This window comes from Ranitomeya variabilis, chromosome 5, assembly GCF_051348905.1.
Source record: "Ranitomeya variabilis isolate aRanVar5 chromosome 5, aRanVar5.hap1, whole genome shotgun sequence".
NCBI lineage: Eukaryota > Metazoa > Chordata > Amphibia > Anura > Dendrobatidae > Ranitomeya > Ranitomeya variabilis.
This window is the reverse complement of record NC_135236.1, coordinates 336,289,883-336,308,927: the sequence shown is the minus strand read 5'-3', so window position 1 is coordinate 336,308,927 and position 19,045 is coordinate 336,289,883. Positions and strand designations below refer to the sequence as shown.

Genomic DNA, 19,045 nt, shown 5'->3' with positions numbered 1-19,045 from the left:
AACCATTCTGAACGTCCTCGAGGTGCATCATGCATTAAAAAACCCCACTATGTTTACCACGACATGGCACTGCGATTCGGGAGAGAAGTATAGCATTCTTCAATGTATGAGGCACCTTGGATCTATTTAATAGGCTTATCCAGTGTTGGACAACCACTTTAAGCAATTATCATGACCCACAAAGAACATCTCCCATATATTCATGGGGATTCCAAATCAATAAAGGCACTATGACATACTCAAAAAAGACAAATGGTGCTACAGGTCAATCACCAACATTACTGAACATAAAATTCACACTATGTTTAGTAAACAGATTCTACAGCTGATCTAAGTATGAGATAATAGTAACATTCCCTAATGCTATTTTTGAGGACATTTCTCTCCTCTCGTCATGGAATCTGCAGTTATTATTATGCTACATTCACAGTACATTTAAGTTGTTGCCTACAATTTTGCGCCAATTTCCTTTTCCATCTATAAATTAGCACTCCGGTGATTTTTTTACATTGTTTTTTTTTGTTTTGTTTCTCCCTTTGGTAGAAATAATGTATGTTATGTGCAATGAGCACAGCAAAATACTCTGTGCTGGTTGCCGCCTTCTACCATTTTCAGTGGTACAAGCACATAACTGCATTTGTGACATGCTGAATCACACAGTTTGTTCTGTGTGGACCAGAGGTCACCTTTTTAATTTCCTCAATATACCGTATTTTTCTATAAATATAAGACGCATTTTTTTCCAAAATTTTTTTTGGGAAAAATGGGGGTGCGTTTTATAGTAATATAATTATATTTGCAATATACTTACAAATAGTGTGGCAGCAGCAGGAGTCGGGCAATTCTACGGCGGTCTCAGTCCAACGTTGCAGGGTGACGATCACACTCCCTTACCAGGCTGTTGCGGCAGGTCTCTTTGGTGCGGGGGGGCTCCGCCGGCATTTTGTGAAAGCCTGGAGGCCCCTGCACATTCATTGCTGCGATGCGGTGGCTTCCGGGAAAATGGTCGCCAGGGGCGGCGCGTGCTCAGATTGAGATTGTTGCCGGGATCTCAATGTGAGCATGCGCCGTTCCCGGCGGCCATTTTCCCGGAGGCCACCGCATCGCAGCAATGGATGTGCAGGGGCCTCCGGGCTTTCACAAAATGCCAGCGGAGCCCCCCCGCACCACAGAGCACCAAAGAGACCTGCAGCACCAGCCTGGGATGGAATTTCCCAGAGGCCACCACATTACAGCAATGGCCTCCAGGCTTTCACAAAATGCCGGCGGAGCCATCTGCACCAAGAGCAACGCAAAACCTGCCACACCAGTCTGGGTTGGGAGTCATATTGCCGGACCACCGAATCCCCCATGTGACCACGCTCCACAAGCACGGCTGATTCCCCCCTGGTAAGGTAAATTCGGACTGTAAGATGGACCCCTTTTTGAGTCTCACAGACTTGCATTGAGAAAATTTTAAAAGTGACCTCTGCGACATACCTGCTGAATAAGTGGTCTGCTGTAACAAATGTGGTTGTGTGACACTAGAGCGCCACTGAAAACTGTAGAAGATGGCGACCAGTGAGTATGTTATTACATAGACTTAAGCACATAATTACTACCAAAAAGAGAAATACAAATAAATCACTGGAGTGGCCCTTTAGTAGACAACTGATGACCAAGTTAGACAAAGCCTTCTGATCAGCATGTTTTCACCAGTAAAATAACTAAGGTATCCTTACCCAATATCAGGTCCAACACACCTGTATAAAACATAGTGCCCTTCAGACTCCAGAGTCAGTGCTTTCCTTTGTTGTTCTCCCATGCTTGAATTTTTATCAGTAATTTTTTTTAATGATTAATAAAAGTTGTACATTTTAATAAATATATTTTGCAATATTACATCTTTTTCCAGCATTATTTTTATGAGGATATGTGTAGAAATACTGAATCCAATTAAGCACATCTAGGACATCCTCACTCCATCCACTAACACTACGTTGCATCACAGTCTGTCCAGGAGTTGACTGATGCTTTAATCCAGGTCTGGGAGGGAGGAAATCCTTCAGGAGAACATCCGCCACCTCATCAGGACAATTCCCAGGCGTTGTAGGGAAGTCATACAGGAACGTAGAGGCCACACACATTACTGAGCATCATTTCCTTGTCTGGAGGCATTTCCACTGAAGTTGGATAAGCCTGTGATTTGATTTTAAACTTTGATTTTGAGTATCAGTCCAAATCCAGACCTCCATGGAATATTAAATTTGTTTTACATTGATCATTTTTATGTTTTGTTCTCAACGTATTACACTATGTAATGAATAAAGATTGGCAACTGGAATATTTCATTTCAGTGATATCTAGGATGCGGTATTTTCGTGTTCCCTTTATTTTTTGAGCAGTGTATGTTGCCAAGATGACTGCATAAATGTAGAGCTTGTCTGAATGACAGGTATATTTAAAATGGTTACTGTCATTTTAACAAACTTTGCATAAGTAATTAAAACAAGAAAATATAAGAAACCGTGTAATATATCTCAGAGAAATATGAAACTTTCTCCACTTATAAATCACCCCCACACATGCCTCCTGAACTCACCATCCATCCAAAAATCCATATCTGCTTTGATCAAACCAAGACAGACTGCCAGAACAGTGAGGTGTCCGGTATAAACTCGAAGCAGAGGAGAAAATATGCTGCATCTTCTCTAACAAGTAATTCATCTTCTCCCAAAACTGGATTCACAGTTACACAGCTCAGTATTACTCTATCATGTCATCCATGCTGCTGCTTCTGAACATGTGCTACATAAAGATAGGGGAGCAGAAATCCCTCATGACGGTGTAGCCATACCTCCCAACCGTCCCAGATCCCGCGGGACTGTCCTGATTTTGACAGTCAGCCCCGCGATCCCGGGAGGGACATTAGTTGTCCCGTACTAAGCAAGGTTTGTTGCTGTTTTTTTTTTTGCTCCATTGCAGCTAGTCTCCAACCATTAGCTAGAGTACACAAACGGGAAAAATGCTGAAAAAAATTCCAGTATACAAAGCATATGATTCCTCATCTATACACATGGCTTAATCTGAAAAGTAATTTAAAATAACACTATACTGTACACATTTCACAATCCAGGACTAGCATACAGATTGACATTTCACACACATCAACAAATTCATAGTTGTACATTCACTGAGTGAACAGAAAGGGAAAAGTTTTCACAAACATACTGTACAACCTTACTTGATAAAGCTTTTTTGCCAGCTGCATGGTAGGCTATAATATATTTCTTTCCATCTCGATCCTCAGTTTTTGTCTCCAATCCTGGGAATAAGCCTTTTATAGCTTGATGAATGATTGTCCTCTTCTCTTTGCTATCATCTACAACCTATAAATGAAGTTTGCCAGTAAAATTAGTGAAACCACTGGATACAGGAACAAAACTTCAAAAAGAAATGTAAATTAAGCCAACACTACACTAAATGGTCAGAGAACTGTCATGCCATACATAAGAACAGCGTTGAATCATATGTACCATTGAATAACTCTGCAAAATGGAGATTCACAAAAATGAGAGAGAGGGAGAGACGTGACATGGCATGGTTTCCTAGCTTAGCCCAACCCTCCAAATTAGCAAAATGAAACCAAAGAACAATGGTAGCCCTAGACACGGTCTGACAGCTGCCAGGGCATATCGGAATGACCCACAAGGCAACCAAAAGGAGCTGTGAGACAGGTAGAGATGCATAGCTCTGATTACATCAAAGTGTATAAGAACTAGAGATGAGCGATCACTAAAATGCTCATTACTCGAACAGAGCGATTTGTAATGCTTGTTTCGAGTATAACGGGAGTCAGAGGGAAATCCGAGCACTTTTCAGCCAAACCCTACAAAGAGGTCTGGGGAGGGTGTAGTTAAAATGTTGAAATGGATGGAAAAATTGAAGAATGGAAGAACAGCATGGGGAAGACCACTGGAAACATTTCTGACTCCCAGATTCCTGCGGAGAACAATGGTGTCACACTTTTACTCCACTTTAATCCCTACCACGACCCAGCCATTTTTCGTTTTTGTGTTTCTGTATGTCGCTTCCCTTCTTTCCAGAGCCATAGGTTTTTTATTTTTCCATCAATATGGCCACGTGAGGGCTTATTTTTTGCGGGACGAGTTGTTCTTTTGAACAACACCTTTGGTTTTACCATGTCATGTACTGGAAAATAGGAAAAAAATTCCAAGTGCGGTGAAATTGCAAAAAAGTGCAATAACACCTGTTTTTTGGATTTTTTTTACCATGTTCAACAAGTGCTAAAACTGACCTGCCATTATGACTCTCCAGGTCATTACAAGTTCGCAGATACCAAACAAGTATAGGTTATTTTTTATTTAAGTGGTAAAAAAAAATAAAACATTTGTTAAAAAAATAAAAATAAAAATCACGGAATTTCCGAGACCCGTATCGTCTCCATTTTTTGTGATCTGGGGCTGGGTGAAGGCTGACTTTTTGCGGGCCGAGCTTACGTTTTTAATGATACCATTCTGGTGTGGATATGATCTTTTGATCGCCCATTATTGCATTTTAATGAACGTAATTCTGGCGGTTTTATTTTTTATTTCATTACGCTGTTTACCGATTGGATTAATTATTTTTATAGTTTGACAGATCGGACGATTCTGAAAGCGGCGATACCAAATATGTGTGTATTTAATTTATTTTTTTTATTTTGAATGGGGCGTGATTTGAACTTTTATTTTTAGTAACATTTTTTTTTCTTTTCACTTGCTTTAATAGTCTCCATGGGACAATAGAAGCTGTGGGGTTAAAACCCTTTACTCCTGAGGGTGGTCTGCATGTTAATTACCAGGCCAATTCTTACAATTTTACTTCGTGATAGTGGTAAAATTTCTTTGGTATGACTTGATTTGTGAAAATATAAATAAAAATGAAAAATTTGGCGAAGATTTCACAATTTTCCATATTTGAATTTTCATGCCCTTAAATCACAGAGATATGTCACACAAAATAGATAATAAATAACATTTCTCACATGTCTACTTTACATCAGCACAATTTTGGTACCAATTTTTTTTTGTTAGGAAGTTATAGGGGTTAAAAGTTGACCAGCATTTTTTCATTTTTCCAGCAAAATTCACAAAACCATTTTTTTTTAAGGGAATACATCACATTTGATGTCACTTTGAGGCGTGCTTCACAGGAATTATTTGAAAAAAATAAATTAACATTTAATTTTTATTTTTCCACAAAAAAAATTGACTTCAGATTCAACTTTTTTTTTTTGCTTTGACAAGGGTAACAGGAAAAAATGTACCCTAAAATTTGTTGTGTAATTTCTCCTGAGCATGTCGATGCCCCATATGAGGGAGAAAAACGCTGTTTGGCGAACAGCAGAGCTCAGAAGGGAAGGTGCGCCATTTGACTTTTTGAATGCAAAATTTGCTGGAACAATTGGCGGATGCCATGTCGGGTTTGGAGAGCCCCTGATGTGCCTAAACAATAAAAATCACCCACAAGCGACCCCATTATGGAAACTAGACTAGATGTGTGGTGAGCACATTGAACCCTCAGGTGCTTCAAAGAAGTTTATAACGTTGAGCGGTAAAAATAAAACAAAATTTTTTTCCCCACATTTAGCACAAAATATTGCATTTTCATAAGGGTAACAGGAGAAATTGCACCAATTTGTTGTGCAAATTCTCCTGAGTACGCCGATACCCAATATGAGGGAGAAAACTACTGTTTGGAGGCACAGCAGGGCTCAGAAAAGAAAGGAGCGTCATTTGACTTTTTGAAAGTAAAATTTCCTATAATCATTAGCGGATGTCATATGCCACTTGGAGAGCTCCTGATGTACCTAAACAGTGGAAACCCCAACAAGTGACCACATATTGGAAACTACACCCCTCAAGGAATGTATGTTGATGTGTGGTGAGCACCCTGAACACCCAGGTGCTTCTCAGAAGTTTATAACGTTGAGCCGTGAAAATAATAAAAATCATATTTTCCTCACAAAAATGATATTTTGGCCCCAAATTTTGAATTTCAACAAGGGTAACATGAGAAATTGCACCATACAGTTTTCTGTGCAATTTCTCCTGAGTACGTCGATTCCCCATATGTGGGGGAATACTACCGTATATACTCGAGTATAAGCCGACCCGAGTATAAGCCGACCCCCCTAATTTTGCCACAAAAAACTGGGAAAACTTATTGACTCGAGTATAAGCCTAGGGTGGAAAATGCAGCAGCTACCGGTGAATTTCAAAATTAAAAATAGATGCTCCATACCGTTCATTATGGCCCCATAGCTGTGCCATATAGTGCTCTGCACCGTTCATAATTGCCCCATAGCTGTGCCATATAGTGCTCTGCACCGTTCATTATTGCCCCATAGCTGTGCCATACAGTGCTCTGCACCATTCATTATTGCCCCATAGCTGTGCCATATAGTGCTCTGCACCATTATTGCCCCATAGCTGTGCCATATAGTGCTCTGCACCATTCATTATTGCCCCATAGCTGTGCCATATAGTGCTATGCACCATTATTGCCCCATAGCTGTGCCATATAGTGCTCTGCACCGTTCATAATTGCCCCATAGCTGTGCCATATAGTGCTCTGCACCGTTCATAATTGGCCCATAGCTGTGCTATATAGTGCTCTGCACCGTTCATAATTGCCCCATAGCTGTGCCATATAGTGCTCTGCACCATTATTGCCCCATAGCTGTGCCATATAGTTCTCTGCACCATTATTGCCCCATAGCTGTGCCATATAGTGCTCTGCACCATTATTGCCCCATAGCTGTGCCATATAGTGCTCTGCACCATTATTGCCCCATAGCTGTGCCATATAGTGCTCTGCACCATTATTGCGGCTTGCCCCATAGCTGTGCCATATAGTGCTCTGCACCATTATTGCCCCATAGCTGTGCCATATAGTGCTCTGCACCATTATTGCCCCATAGCTGTGCCATATAGTGCTCTGCACCATTATTGCCCCATAGCTGTGCCATATAGTGCTCTGCACCGTCCATTATTGCCCCATAGCTGTGCTGCTGCTGCAATAAAAATAATAAAAGACATACTCACCCCTCTTGCCGCAGCTCCTCATCGTCCCATCCCGGCGTCTCTCTGCACTGACTGATCAGGCAGAGGGCGGCGCGCACACTATATGCGTCATCGCGCCCTCTGACCTGCACAGTCAGTGCGGAGAGAGAGACGCCGGGAAGATGGCGAGACGCCCGGCGTGTGGAACGAGGACAGGTGAATATGTAATACTTACCTGCTCCCGGCGTCCCGCTCCTTCCCCCGGACAGCTGGTCTCCGGGTGCCGCAGCCTCTTCCTCTATCAGCGGTCACCGGCACCGCTTCATTAGAGAAATGAATAGGCGGCTCCGCCCCTGTGGGAGGTGGAGCCGCCTATTCATTTCTCTAATGAGCGGTCCCACGTGACCGCTGAACAGGGGAAGAGCTGCTGCACCCGGAGACCGTGGGACGGGCAGGGCGTCAGGATCGCCGGGACTAGGTAAGTATGCCTCAGCGCCCTCTCCCCCTCACCCGCCGACCCAGCCACAGACCGTGACTCGAGTATAAGCCGAGGGGGCACTTTCAGCCCAAAAATTTGGGCTGAAAATCTCGGCTTATACTCGAGTATATACGGTACTTTTGAGGCACAGTGCAAACATCAGAAGGGAAGAGGTGCCATATTGGAGTTCAGATTTTGTTGGAATGGTTTGAGGGTGCCATGTCACATTGGCAGAGCCCCTGAGCTGCTAGAACAACAGAAACCCCCTATATGTGAACTCATTTTACAAATTACGCTCCCCAATGAATTCATCTAGTGGTGCAGTAAGCATATTGACACCACATGTGCCTCACAGAGTTTTCTACCACTGAGTGGCGATGAAAAAATAAATTACATTTTTAACACTAAAATGTTTTAGCGCCAAGTTTTTAATTTTTCTGAGGGCTAATAGGAATTTTTTTTTTTTTTACATCAAACTAAAGCCCATTTTTTCCTGAGTGCGCCAATACTCTACATGTAATTGGGAAATATTTTTCAGGCACAGTGTAAAGCTCAGAATAAAAGGAGTGCTAGATTTTACTGTTATAGTTTGCAGGTGCCATGACCCACAGGGAGAGCCCATGAGGTGCCAGCACATCAGAACTCCCCATAAGTGACCCCATTTTACAAACTACAACTCTCAATTAATTCATCTAGGAGTGCAGTGATCATATTGACACCACGGGCGTGTCACAGAATTTTATACCATAGGGCAGTGAAGAAAAAATAACTACATTTTTACCACCAAAATTTTGTTTTAGCCCCGATTTTACATTTTTACACAAGAAGTGGGTAAAAATGGCACTAAAACTTGTCCCACAATTTCTACTGAAGGTGGCAACACCCCATATGTGGCTGTACAGTACTATTTTGCCATACGGAGACACTCAGAAGGAACGGAGCACTATTTGCCTCCTGGAGCATAGATTTTCCTAGAACAGTTTTGCGGGCTCCATATACAGTGCCCCTAAATACTAGAAGAGCAAAATCCCCCCTCAAGTAACCCCATTTTGGTAACGATACCCCTTGGGGAATTTATCTACAGGTGTATTGATGATTTTGACTTAATGGGTATTTTCCAGAAACAAGCAGCAATGAGTGTTGCCAAGGGAAAATTGTAAACTGCCGTTGTAGTGACCAGTACGTTGTAGTGACCAGTACATTATACCCAGCCCGTGCTCCTGGAGGCATGCACCCATAAGTAAGGGGCTCTCATCGCTTCAGAAATGCCAAACGTGGATGCAATATATGGTTTAGGTACACTGTGGGGCTCATAAAGGAGGGGGTGCATTTGGATTTCAGAGCGCAGAAATTGCCGAATTTGTTTTGGTGGGTGCGGAGCCATTTCACTTTTCCACAGCCTTTGGACTACCAGTAATGTGGAAGCCCCCTATATTTCCATTAACAGATGACAGACCTGAGTGGGAACTTGCTTTTTTGTGGATAGAGTTGAAGCTTTTATTAGGAACATTTTACATAAAGTTTTGGATCACAGTTATCCGGAGCTCCACACTGACCACTTACTTTGGGGTTTCCATCTAAATCTCTGAGTGACGCGATTCAGATGAAACCCCCAAGGAATCCATTCACTATAGTGAGGCAGCAGAGTTACTCTGGACTCCATCTGGCCTCTGTTCAGTGGTGTCCTTTTCAGAAGGACACAAAACTATGGCTGACGGCACTTTTATGCAATAAAAAAAAATAAAAAGACGGACACCACCGTATCACAGGTCAGACAGCGTCCACAGTGCCTCCATCTGCCGCATTATAGGGAATCTTCCGCCAGAGGTTCTGTGTGAATCACGTATTTCAGAGATTTACACGGAAACCCCGAAGCAAGCACTCAACGCAGAGCTTGTTTTTTGTGGGACAAGATGACGTTTTCAGCGGTACCATGCTTATTTAGATCGGTCTTTTTTATCACGTTTTATTCCATTTTAAGTTTGGCAGTATAATGATAAAGCATTGTTTTTTTGCATTGCTTTTTATTTTTTTGTGGTGTTCACTAAAGGGGTTAGCTAGTGGGACAGTTTTATAGGTCGGGTCGTTATGGATGCGGCAATACCAAATATGCACTTTGTTTATATATTTTTCTTTTCATTCAAATATTTATTTATAGATACAATATCTTGATTTTTTTTTATTTTTAACATTTTTATAATTCTTTAAAAATATTTTTTCATTTTTTAGTTAGTCCCACTATGGGACTATCATTTTTTGCACGCTGATCGCTTCTACATGTAGAAACTGTCAGCATGCTGTAGAAACTTTCAGCTCTGCACTGACAGACTTGCTGATCATGCACTGCGCATGATCAGCATGTTTCCTAGCTCTGGTGACCCGGAAGTTGTCACGACGACATCGGGTCACCATGGCAACGATCGGGACCCTGCGGCACGCCGCGGGGCCTCTGATCCAAAGGCAGAGGGGCTGTCTGCCAACTGACGACTCCCAGAATGCTGCGATCTAGTTCAATTGCAGCATTTCGGGACTTAAAGTGACGGAGCAGTCACACCTGGCACTTAGTGCTGGGTGTCAGCTGTCAGAATCAGCTGACACTCGGCGGCGATCGCCCGCACACCACCTAAGTGTGCAGGCGATCGCGCAGATGTAATAATCTGTCCCTGGTCAGATAGGTCACATGGACAGATTATTATGTCTAATGTCAGAAAGGGGTTAAGGACTGACAATAAAACTTTCAAAATCGAAGAGAAATTGGAATTTACAGGAAAAAATATGTTAAACATTCTTTACTGTATAAGGACTTGTATATGAAAGGCAAAATTTTTTTTTTTACCGTAAATAAAATTTTTTTTTAAACATTGGAAATTTCAGTGTAATTTAGTAGAAAACCTGCCAAAAATTACAAGCAGGGTCATTCATACACCTTTGAAGGCCACCCACTGGAATGCCTCATTAAAAAATTAAGAAAGTGTAGTTGTGGCACTTCTACACTTAAAGGCTCTGCAAACAGTGCAAATTCATGAAAAAATGATGAGGGCAATACATACATCCATAGACCCCCTTGAAGGCAACAACTTGAGGGTCTTATTAAAATATTTTAAAAGTGTAGTTGATTCCTGCTTATATCTATATTTGTTAGCCAGCTTGTTATGCAATTGTTTTTGTTTCTAGATATTTAATTCTATTCTGCTTGTCCTTATGCCAAGAGTTCGCATAACTGTTTTTCAAAGGGGTTTATGATCCATGTAGACCTGGACATTTGTTTATCTGATCACTACATTTATTGTGCCCTGCTGTCTCAATTGAGTTAGATTGATTGGTAACGAGAGGGGGGAAGACCAAAAAAAAAAAAAAAAAAAAAAAAAAAAAAAAAAAAGTGAGATCTAAGAGCTGGCCACCTATAAATGTAGATATAGCTTGGGGAAGCATTCATGCAGGGGGCATTCGTGCACTATTATTCGTGTACATTTTTTTTTCAAAGTACTTTTTTTTCTAAGTATTCAGCAGTTATAACATGGCAGTTAGACAGGGCAGGAGACAGGTAAGACAATCAAAATCTATTCCCTATTCAGTTGGCACACAGCAAATACTCACCATATGTATTTGTATAATCTATATCATGGCTGCTGCTTTCACACACAATCACCGCCCTTGCATAAACTCTTTACACTCCATCCATATTGGCCCCTCTGTCCTGGCCTCTCCTATGTATAGCACTCATGCTCTGTTCACATTGCTTAACAGTACAGATCCATTCAGTCCCACCATCCAACACAAGAGACGCTCTCACAAATCACTTAACCATCTGCTCACTCTTTCTATCCTCCTTCTCCTAGTTGCTGGAGACATCTCTCCGAACCCCGGCCCCCCATGTTATAGCCAGTCAAACCTCCCAACTGCTACACCAAGAAACCCCTCTAACCTTATTAATATTCCTTGCATGCCTTCTGTCTCTTTGAATTGTGCCCTTTGGAATTCTCGCTCTGTGTGTAATAAACTCTCCTTCATTCATGACTTCTTCCTTTCTAACTCTCTTAATCTCCTGGCTCTTACTGAAACCTGGATCCAGCAGTCAGACACCACCGCTGCTGCTGCTCTCTCATTTGGTGGACTACACTTTTCTCATACCCCAAGATCAGACAACAGAGCAGGTGGAGGCGTTGGTCTGCTCCTTTCACCCAAATGTACCTTCCAAGTTATCCCCCAAGTACCCTCACTTGTATTCCCTTCCTTTGAGGTCCATGCTGTCAGACTCTACGTCCCCTTCTCCATGCGAGTGGCGGTGGTGTATCGTCCTCCCGGCCCCTCTCACCAGTTCCTGGATCATTTTGCCACCTGGCTTCCACACTTTCTCTCTTATGACACCCCCACCCTCATCATGGGTGATTTCAATATCCCAATTGCTTCTCCCCTCTCCCCATCTGCTTCTCACCTTTTATCTCTAACCTCCTCTTTCGGCCTCTCGCAGCATACTAACTCTCCAACACATGATGATGGAAACTCCCTTGATTTGGTCTTCTCCCGGCTTTGCTCACTGGATGATTTCACAAACTCCCCTCTCCCGCTCTCTGACCACAACCTTCTTTCATTCTCTATCAAGAACTGCCATCCCGCTCAGGTCACCCCCACTTTCCACACTTATAGAAACATACAGGCCATTAACACCCAGAAACTTATGAAGAACTTGCAGTCTTCATTGGCCCCAATCTCATCCATCTCTTGTCCTAATTCTGCTCTGAAGCATTACAATGAAACCCTGCAAAGTGCCCTGGATGAAGCTGCACCTCCTATACATAGAACAACTCGGCACAGACGGCGACAACCGTGGCACACGCTGCAAACACGTTTCCTGCAGCGGTGCTCCAGGTGCGCCGAACGTCTGTGGAGAAAATCTAATCTGCCCGAAGATTTCATCCATTATAAGTTCATGTTAAAAACATACAACTCTGCCCTTCACCTCTCCAAACAAACCTATTTCAACACCCTCATCACCTCGCTGTCCAATAACCCTAAACGTCTCTTTGACACTTTCCGGTCCCTACTCAACCCAAGAGAGCAGGCCCCAACCACAGATCTCCGCGCTGACGATCTGGCCATTTACTTCAAAGAAAAAATTGACCACATTCGACAGGAAATCATTTCCCAATCTCTTCATACCAAGCACTGTCCTCCCTCCCCCACTGCATCTAGTTCACTCTCTGACTTTGAACCAGTTACAGAAGAAGAAGTAAGCAGGCTCCTTGCATCTTCTCGCCCGACCACTTGCACCAGCGACCCCATTCCGTCGCATCTCCTCCAGTCCCTTTCCCCGGCTGTCACCTCTCACCTAACAAAAATATTCAACCTTTCCCTCACTTCCGGTATTTTTCCCTCCTCATTTAAGCATGCCATCATACATCCACTACTTAAAAAGCCCTCCCTCGATCAAAATTGTGCCGCTAATTATAGACCTGTCTCTAATCTTCCCTTCATCTCTAAACTCTTGGAACGCCTGGTCCACTCCCGTCTTACCCGCTATCTCTCAGATAATTCTCTTCTCGACCCTCTTCAATCTGGTTTCCGCTCTTTACACTCTACTGAAACTGCCCTCACTAAAGTCTCTAATGACCTACTAACAGCTAAATCTAATGGTCACTATTCCATGCTAATTCTCTTGGATCTCTCCGCAGCATTCGACACTGTGGATCATCAGCTCCTCCTCACTATGCTCCGCTCCATCGGCCTCAAGGACACCGTTCTCTCTTGGTTCTCCTCCTATCTCTCTGGCCGATCCTTCACTGTTTGTTTTGCTGGTTCCTCCTCCTCTCACCTTCCCCTTACTGTTGGGGTTCCTCAAGGATCAGTCCTAGGCCCCCTCCTCTTCTCTTTGTATACTGCCCCTATTGGACAAACAATCAGTAGATTTGGTTTCCAGTACCATCTCTATGCTGACGACACCCAATTATATACCTCTTCTCCTGTTATCACGCCGACCTTTTTAGAAAACACCAGTGATTGTCTTACCGCTGTCTCTAACATCATGTCCTCCCTCTATCTGAAACTGAACCTGTCAAAAACTGAACTCCTCGTGTTCTCTCCCTCTACAAACCTACCTTTGCCCGACATTGCCATCTCTGTGTGCGGTTCCACCATTACTCCAAAGCAACATGCCCGCTGCCTTGGAGTCATCCTTGATTCCGAGCTTTCATTCACCCCCCACATCCGATCACTGGCTCGCTCTTCTTATCTGCATCTCAAAAACATTTCCAGAATTCGCCCTTTTCTTACTTTCGACTCTGCAAAAACTCTTACTGTCTCACTTATTCATTCTCGTCTGGACTATTGTAACTCTCTACTAATTGGCCTACCTTTTACCAGACTCTCCCCGCTCCAATCTGTCCTGAATGCTGCTGCCAGGATCATATTCCTCGCCAACCGTTACACCGATGCCTCTACCTTGTGCCAGTCATTACACTGGCTACCCATCCAATCCAGAATCCAGTACAAAACTACTACCCTCATCCACAAAGCACTCCATGGCTCAGCACCACCCTACATCTCCTCTCTGGTCTCAGTCTACCAACCTACCCGTGCCCTCCGCTCTGCTAATGACCTCAGGTTAGCATCCTCAATAATCAGAACCTCCCACTCCCGTCTCCAAGACTTTACACGTGCGGCGCCGATTCTTTGGAATGCACTACCTAGGTTAATACAATTAATCCCCAATCCCCACAGTTTTAAGCGTGCCCTAAAAACTCATTTGTTCAGATTGGCCTACCGCCTCAACGCATTAACCTAATTATCCCTGTGTGGCCTATTAATAAAAAAACAACAACATAATCACGTTCCTCCATCATGTTCTCATACACTTTATGCAGTTAATAGCCTCTGTGTCTGTACTGTTACATACTTAGGCAGTTAACTGGTTCATGCAGCTTTACATGAACACCCGAGCCTTACACTATGGCTGGTCCAAATAACTAAAGCAATTGTTACCATCCACCTCTCGTGTCTCCCCTTTTCCTCATAGATTGTAAGCTTGCGAGCAGGGCCCTCATTCCTACTGGTATCTGTTTTGAACTGTGATTTCTGTTATGCTGTAATGTCTATTGTCTGTATAAGTCCCCTCTATAAGTTGTAAAGCGCTGCGGAATATGTTGGCGCTATATAAATAAAATTATTATTATTATTATTATTAACTCCTACACTCAAAAGCTTTGCTGAAAGTGCAAAACCATTAAAATGGATAAGGAGGGTAAAACAGTAATGCACAGACCCTTAAAGGCAACAACTGGTGGGTCTCATGCAAATATTGAAGATTAAAAACACTTTATGTGCTCCTGTCATGGTGTGGAAAAGTTGGGGCTAGTCAAAGCTTTGTTCACTTTTTATCAATGAGCCAGTCAGCACTTTCTGTTAATAGGCGAAAGAGCCTGTCTGTTTTGACATCCCCTGGAAGTACTAAAACCCCACTCAGACAAGACACTAGCAGCAGAGAAGTACAACACCACCAAGGCATAGAGGTACATCTTGTGTCAGGTGTCCAACTTTGAGACTCAATAGCTAAAGGTGGTAGAGGAATTAGAAAGTACGCTGATTTTTTATTGCTTGACTATCGTTAAAAACTTTTCCCTCAAAAACACCTGGTCATCAGGGTCTGGACGCTGGGAGGGTGTCATGAAATTGGCCCAGGCCTTTGACAGTGTACCCCTGTCTCTGCTGTACCTGGTGTGCATCTCCCTCGCATCTCCTCCTTGGTTTGGAAAAAAAGCTTGCATCCTGTCGCTAGCATTATCTGATGGGAATTTTTTCAACATATTTTCCACAATGGCCTTCTGCTATAGCACCATTTTAGTATACCACTCCGCCTCATGAAGGAGAGATGCAAGGTTTTTCATATAGAGTGTATCTAGCAGGGTGAACAACCAGTATTCTTTTTTGGCCAAAATGAATGTAACGCGAGAGTCACAGGAAAGGCAAGCAGTACATAGTCTGCCATAAGTGCCAAGGTCCTTACAGCCAACACATCCCTGTCTCCGCCATGAGGACTACTCTCCATCTCTTCCTCCTCATTCCCCTCCTCAGCCCATCCACGTAGGAGACGGGACGAAAGTTGTGTGGGTACTAGCCTCTGTTCCTCCTCATCATTGTTACCCAATCCACGCTGACCAGATGAGATGAGGTTGGGTAGTATCTCCCTGTGTTGTGTCTTTCTCCATCCCCACCTGGTCCACATGCAAAGCTTCATGTTTAATTGTCAGCAGCAACTGTTTAACTAGGCACAGAAGTGGGATATTTGTGCTGATTATTGAGTCATCGCCGCTCTCCAGCTTTGTAAAGTCCTCAAAGTCTTGGAGAACTGCACAAATGTCAGACATCCATGTCCACGCTTCAGTTGTTACGTGCAGAGGTTGACCAGAATACAGATGGGCATGTTGGAGCTGGTATTACACAACTGGCCTGCTGCTCACAAAGCCTTGCCAGCATGTGTAGTGTGGAGTTCCAGCGCATGGTGACATCGCACACCAGTCAGTGAGCTGGCACTTGCATGCACTGCCAGAACAACAGGAGCTGTTGTAGACTTTCGGAAATGGGCATAGACATGGTGTTCCTTGACCAGAAGCTCTGGCAAAGTTGACCACATCGGCTAAGCATGGTACGTGTGTGTGTGTCCCTTTCAATAACTCTGCCGCTAGACAAATAAGCTTCAGCAGAGCCCGCTGGAGCTTAGCAGAGGCAACGCAGCAGAGATTCCAGCTGATGTGGACAATTTGCTTTGATATAGCACATCGGAGATAGAGGATGAGCAGGAGGAGGCGCAAGAACTGGTGTAGGACGTTGAACAAACCCTGATAAAAGTAGAGCCCGCAATTCTCAGCGTCGGTAGCTGATGTGCCGTGCCATGCCATGGTGCGACTTGTCCCCGGCCTCTACAATGTTCACCCAGTGTGCAGTCAGGGTAATGTAGGTTCCTATGCCACAAGTGCTTGTCCACATGTCGGTCATTAATTGGACAATCCTAGTAACTGCATTGGTAAGGACATGGGTGATGTTTCTGAAATATCTAATATTCCTTCATCATGTAGGCCTCACTTTCACCCCTGATGAAGCCACATCTATTTGGGTGCCTTCATTCAGGTTATTATATCTTTGTGCTAACAATATGTCGCCTATTAGATATTTGCAACACGTTATTTTTTACTGCATGATATTCACTGCGTTTGTGTATTTGTATCTTTGCTGCTTACCTGAATTTATTTTGTGAGTTTATCAATCTCATTGTTATAACCCACTCTATTTGGGCAGGTCCTTAGTTGACCTTTTTGTCATCTGTGTTGGTACAAAGGACGTAATACTTTACTGGTGAGTAATTGAATCCAGAAAAAAAAAAATATTTTCAATGCTTTTTTGTAGTCTTTAAAACCACCAAAATAGTCTACGATTGTTTAACTGAATCCATAAATATTTTTGAACGCTTTTTTTGGAGTGTTATATACCACAGAAAGGTACAACAGAGCACATACTACTCTATGAATTAGTGATTGAATACATAAACATTTCTCAACGGTTTTTGGGAGCGTTAAATAACACTCTATGGATGACAATATAGTACATTCTCCTCCCCCCCAAAAAAAAAAAAAAAGTGGTCAACTGCAGGTATATATATTTTTGCAACGGACTGTAAAGCCATATTCTAGCCTAGAAACTGTGTGCTCCTGCAACTGTACCTCCCTAGGGTAATTTCAGAATGTATCTGATAGAAACAGAAAAGCACAAGATTAGCCCTTAGAAGGACCAGTATCAGCACCAGTATCAACACTACAGGACTCCGATTCATTATACTGGGCACATACACGCCTGGACAAGACAAGCACTCTCTCCCTCCAAAAAGAACTGTCCCTGAGCTGTGCAAAGGCTTCAGTGAGCAATCCCCACATTATTGGCTGTTTAACAGGCGCTGAACATGTGGGGCTTTGACTTTCAAATTCGAGCACCATGCTCACCGAGTGCTGCGCACCCAGATGCTCGAGTGATAGAGTATCACTGAGCACGTTCGCTCATTCCTAATAATAACCACTTTGGGAGATGAGAGGCGAAGTACTTAAGCAAATAAGAGAAAACTCCTCATTAAGGTGAAATGCAGAGAGCACAATAAAGCTAGATTTTGGGTACTCACCGTAAAATCTGTTTCTCAGAGCCTTCATTGGGGAACACAGGAAACCATGGGTGTATGCTGTTTGCCACTAAGAGGTTGACACTATGCAAAAAAAGAGTTAGCTCCTCCCCAGCAGTATATACCCACCAACTGGCAGAAAGCTAATCAGTTAGTGTGAAAGCAGTAGGAGAAGCAGAGAACATAACAGAATGAACGTAACAGATAACAACAGAACCTGATACAATATTAAACAAGGGCGGGTGCTGTGTCCCCCAATGAAGGCTCCGAGAAACAGATTTTACGGTGAGTACCCAAAATCTAGTTTTCTCTCTCGCTTCATTGGGGGACACAGGAAACCATGGGATGTCCCAAAGCAGTCCCAAGGGTGGGAAGTATAATACCCCCAAGTCAGAACTCAGGCCACTGCCATCTGCAGGACCTTTCTACCAAGGTTCGCATCAGATGAAGCATAAGTGTGAACCCTGCAGAACTTAGTAAAGGTATGGATGGGAGCCCATGTAGCAGCCTTGCAGAGTTGCGAGGCTGATACCTGATGGCGAACTGTCCAGGAGGCACCCACCGAACGCGTGGAGTGTGCCATAATCCGAAGTGGATGTGCCCTACCTCTTAGATGGTAAGCTTCCAGAACGGTGGAACAGATCCATCGAGCAATGGTAGACCGGGTCACAGGAAGACCCCTTCGTGAACCCTCTGAGGTAATGAACAGAGAATCTGAGCGCCGGAAAGGCTCAATTCTGGAGAGATAAACACGCAAGGCTCTTACTAAATCCAGTTTGCGCAACGACCGCTTTCGGGGTTGAGACGGAGACAGACAAACAGATGGAAGCACAATGTCCTCATTCCAATGAAAACTGGAGACCACCTTGGGAAGAAAGGATGGAACTGGACATAGGACCACCTTGTCCTGGTGAAAAATCATGTAAGGGGAACGACAAGAAAGCGCTGCTAACTCAGAGAACCGCCTAATTGAAGTCATAGCGACCAGGAAAGCGACCTTCCAGGAAAGGAATGTGGAAGAGATGTCACGCAGTGGTTCAAACGGAGACTGCTGTAATACGTTGAGTACCAAACTAAGGTCCCAGGGATCTACTGGGGGCTGGTAGGGGGGAATGGAGTGAGCAACACTCTGGTTGAGGGTTTTGAGCTGTCTGCGAATGGCCAAATTCCTTTGAAACAGGACTGACAGAGCCAAAACCTGTCCCTTAATAGTACTAAGGGACAGTCCAGACTCCAGACCAGACTGTAGAAAGGATGGATGGGAGATGAAACGCCATTGGAGCGGTTTGGTGAGCTTCACACCAGCAGAAGCATGCTTTCCATGTTTGGTGGTAAGTTCGGGAAGACGAAGGCTTCCTTGCTTTG

The 19,045-nt window shown here is 43.5% G+C and overlaps 1 protein-coding gene across 4 annotated transcripts in view; it reads right to left on the bottom strand.

Annotated features, from left to right (window-relative positions):
* Positions 1–19,045, bottom strand: part of PUS7 (pseudouridine synthase 7) — an 85,667-nt gene that overhangs the window by 56,432 nt on the left and 10,190 nt on the right. For all 4 annotated transcript variants that reach the window (XM_077264754.1, XM_077264756.1, XM_077264755.1 and 1 more), the window contains exon 5: positions 3,224–3,368. In XM_077264754.1, coding sequence (XP_077120869.1) covers positions 3,224–3,368 — 145 coding nt within the window. The remainder of the gene's footprint in view (positions 1–3,223; positions 3,369–19,045) is intronic.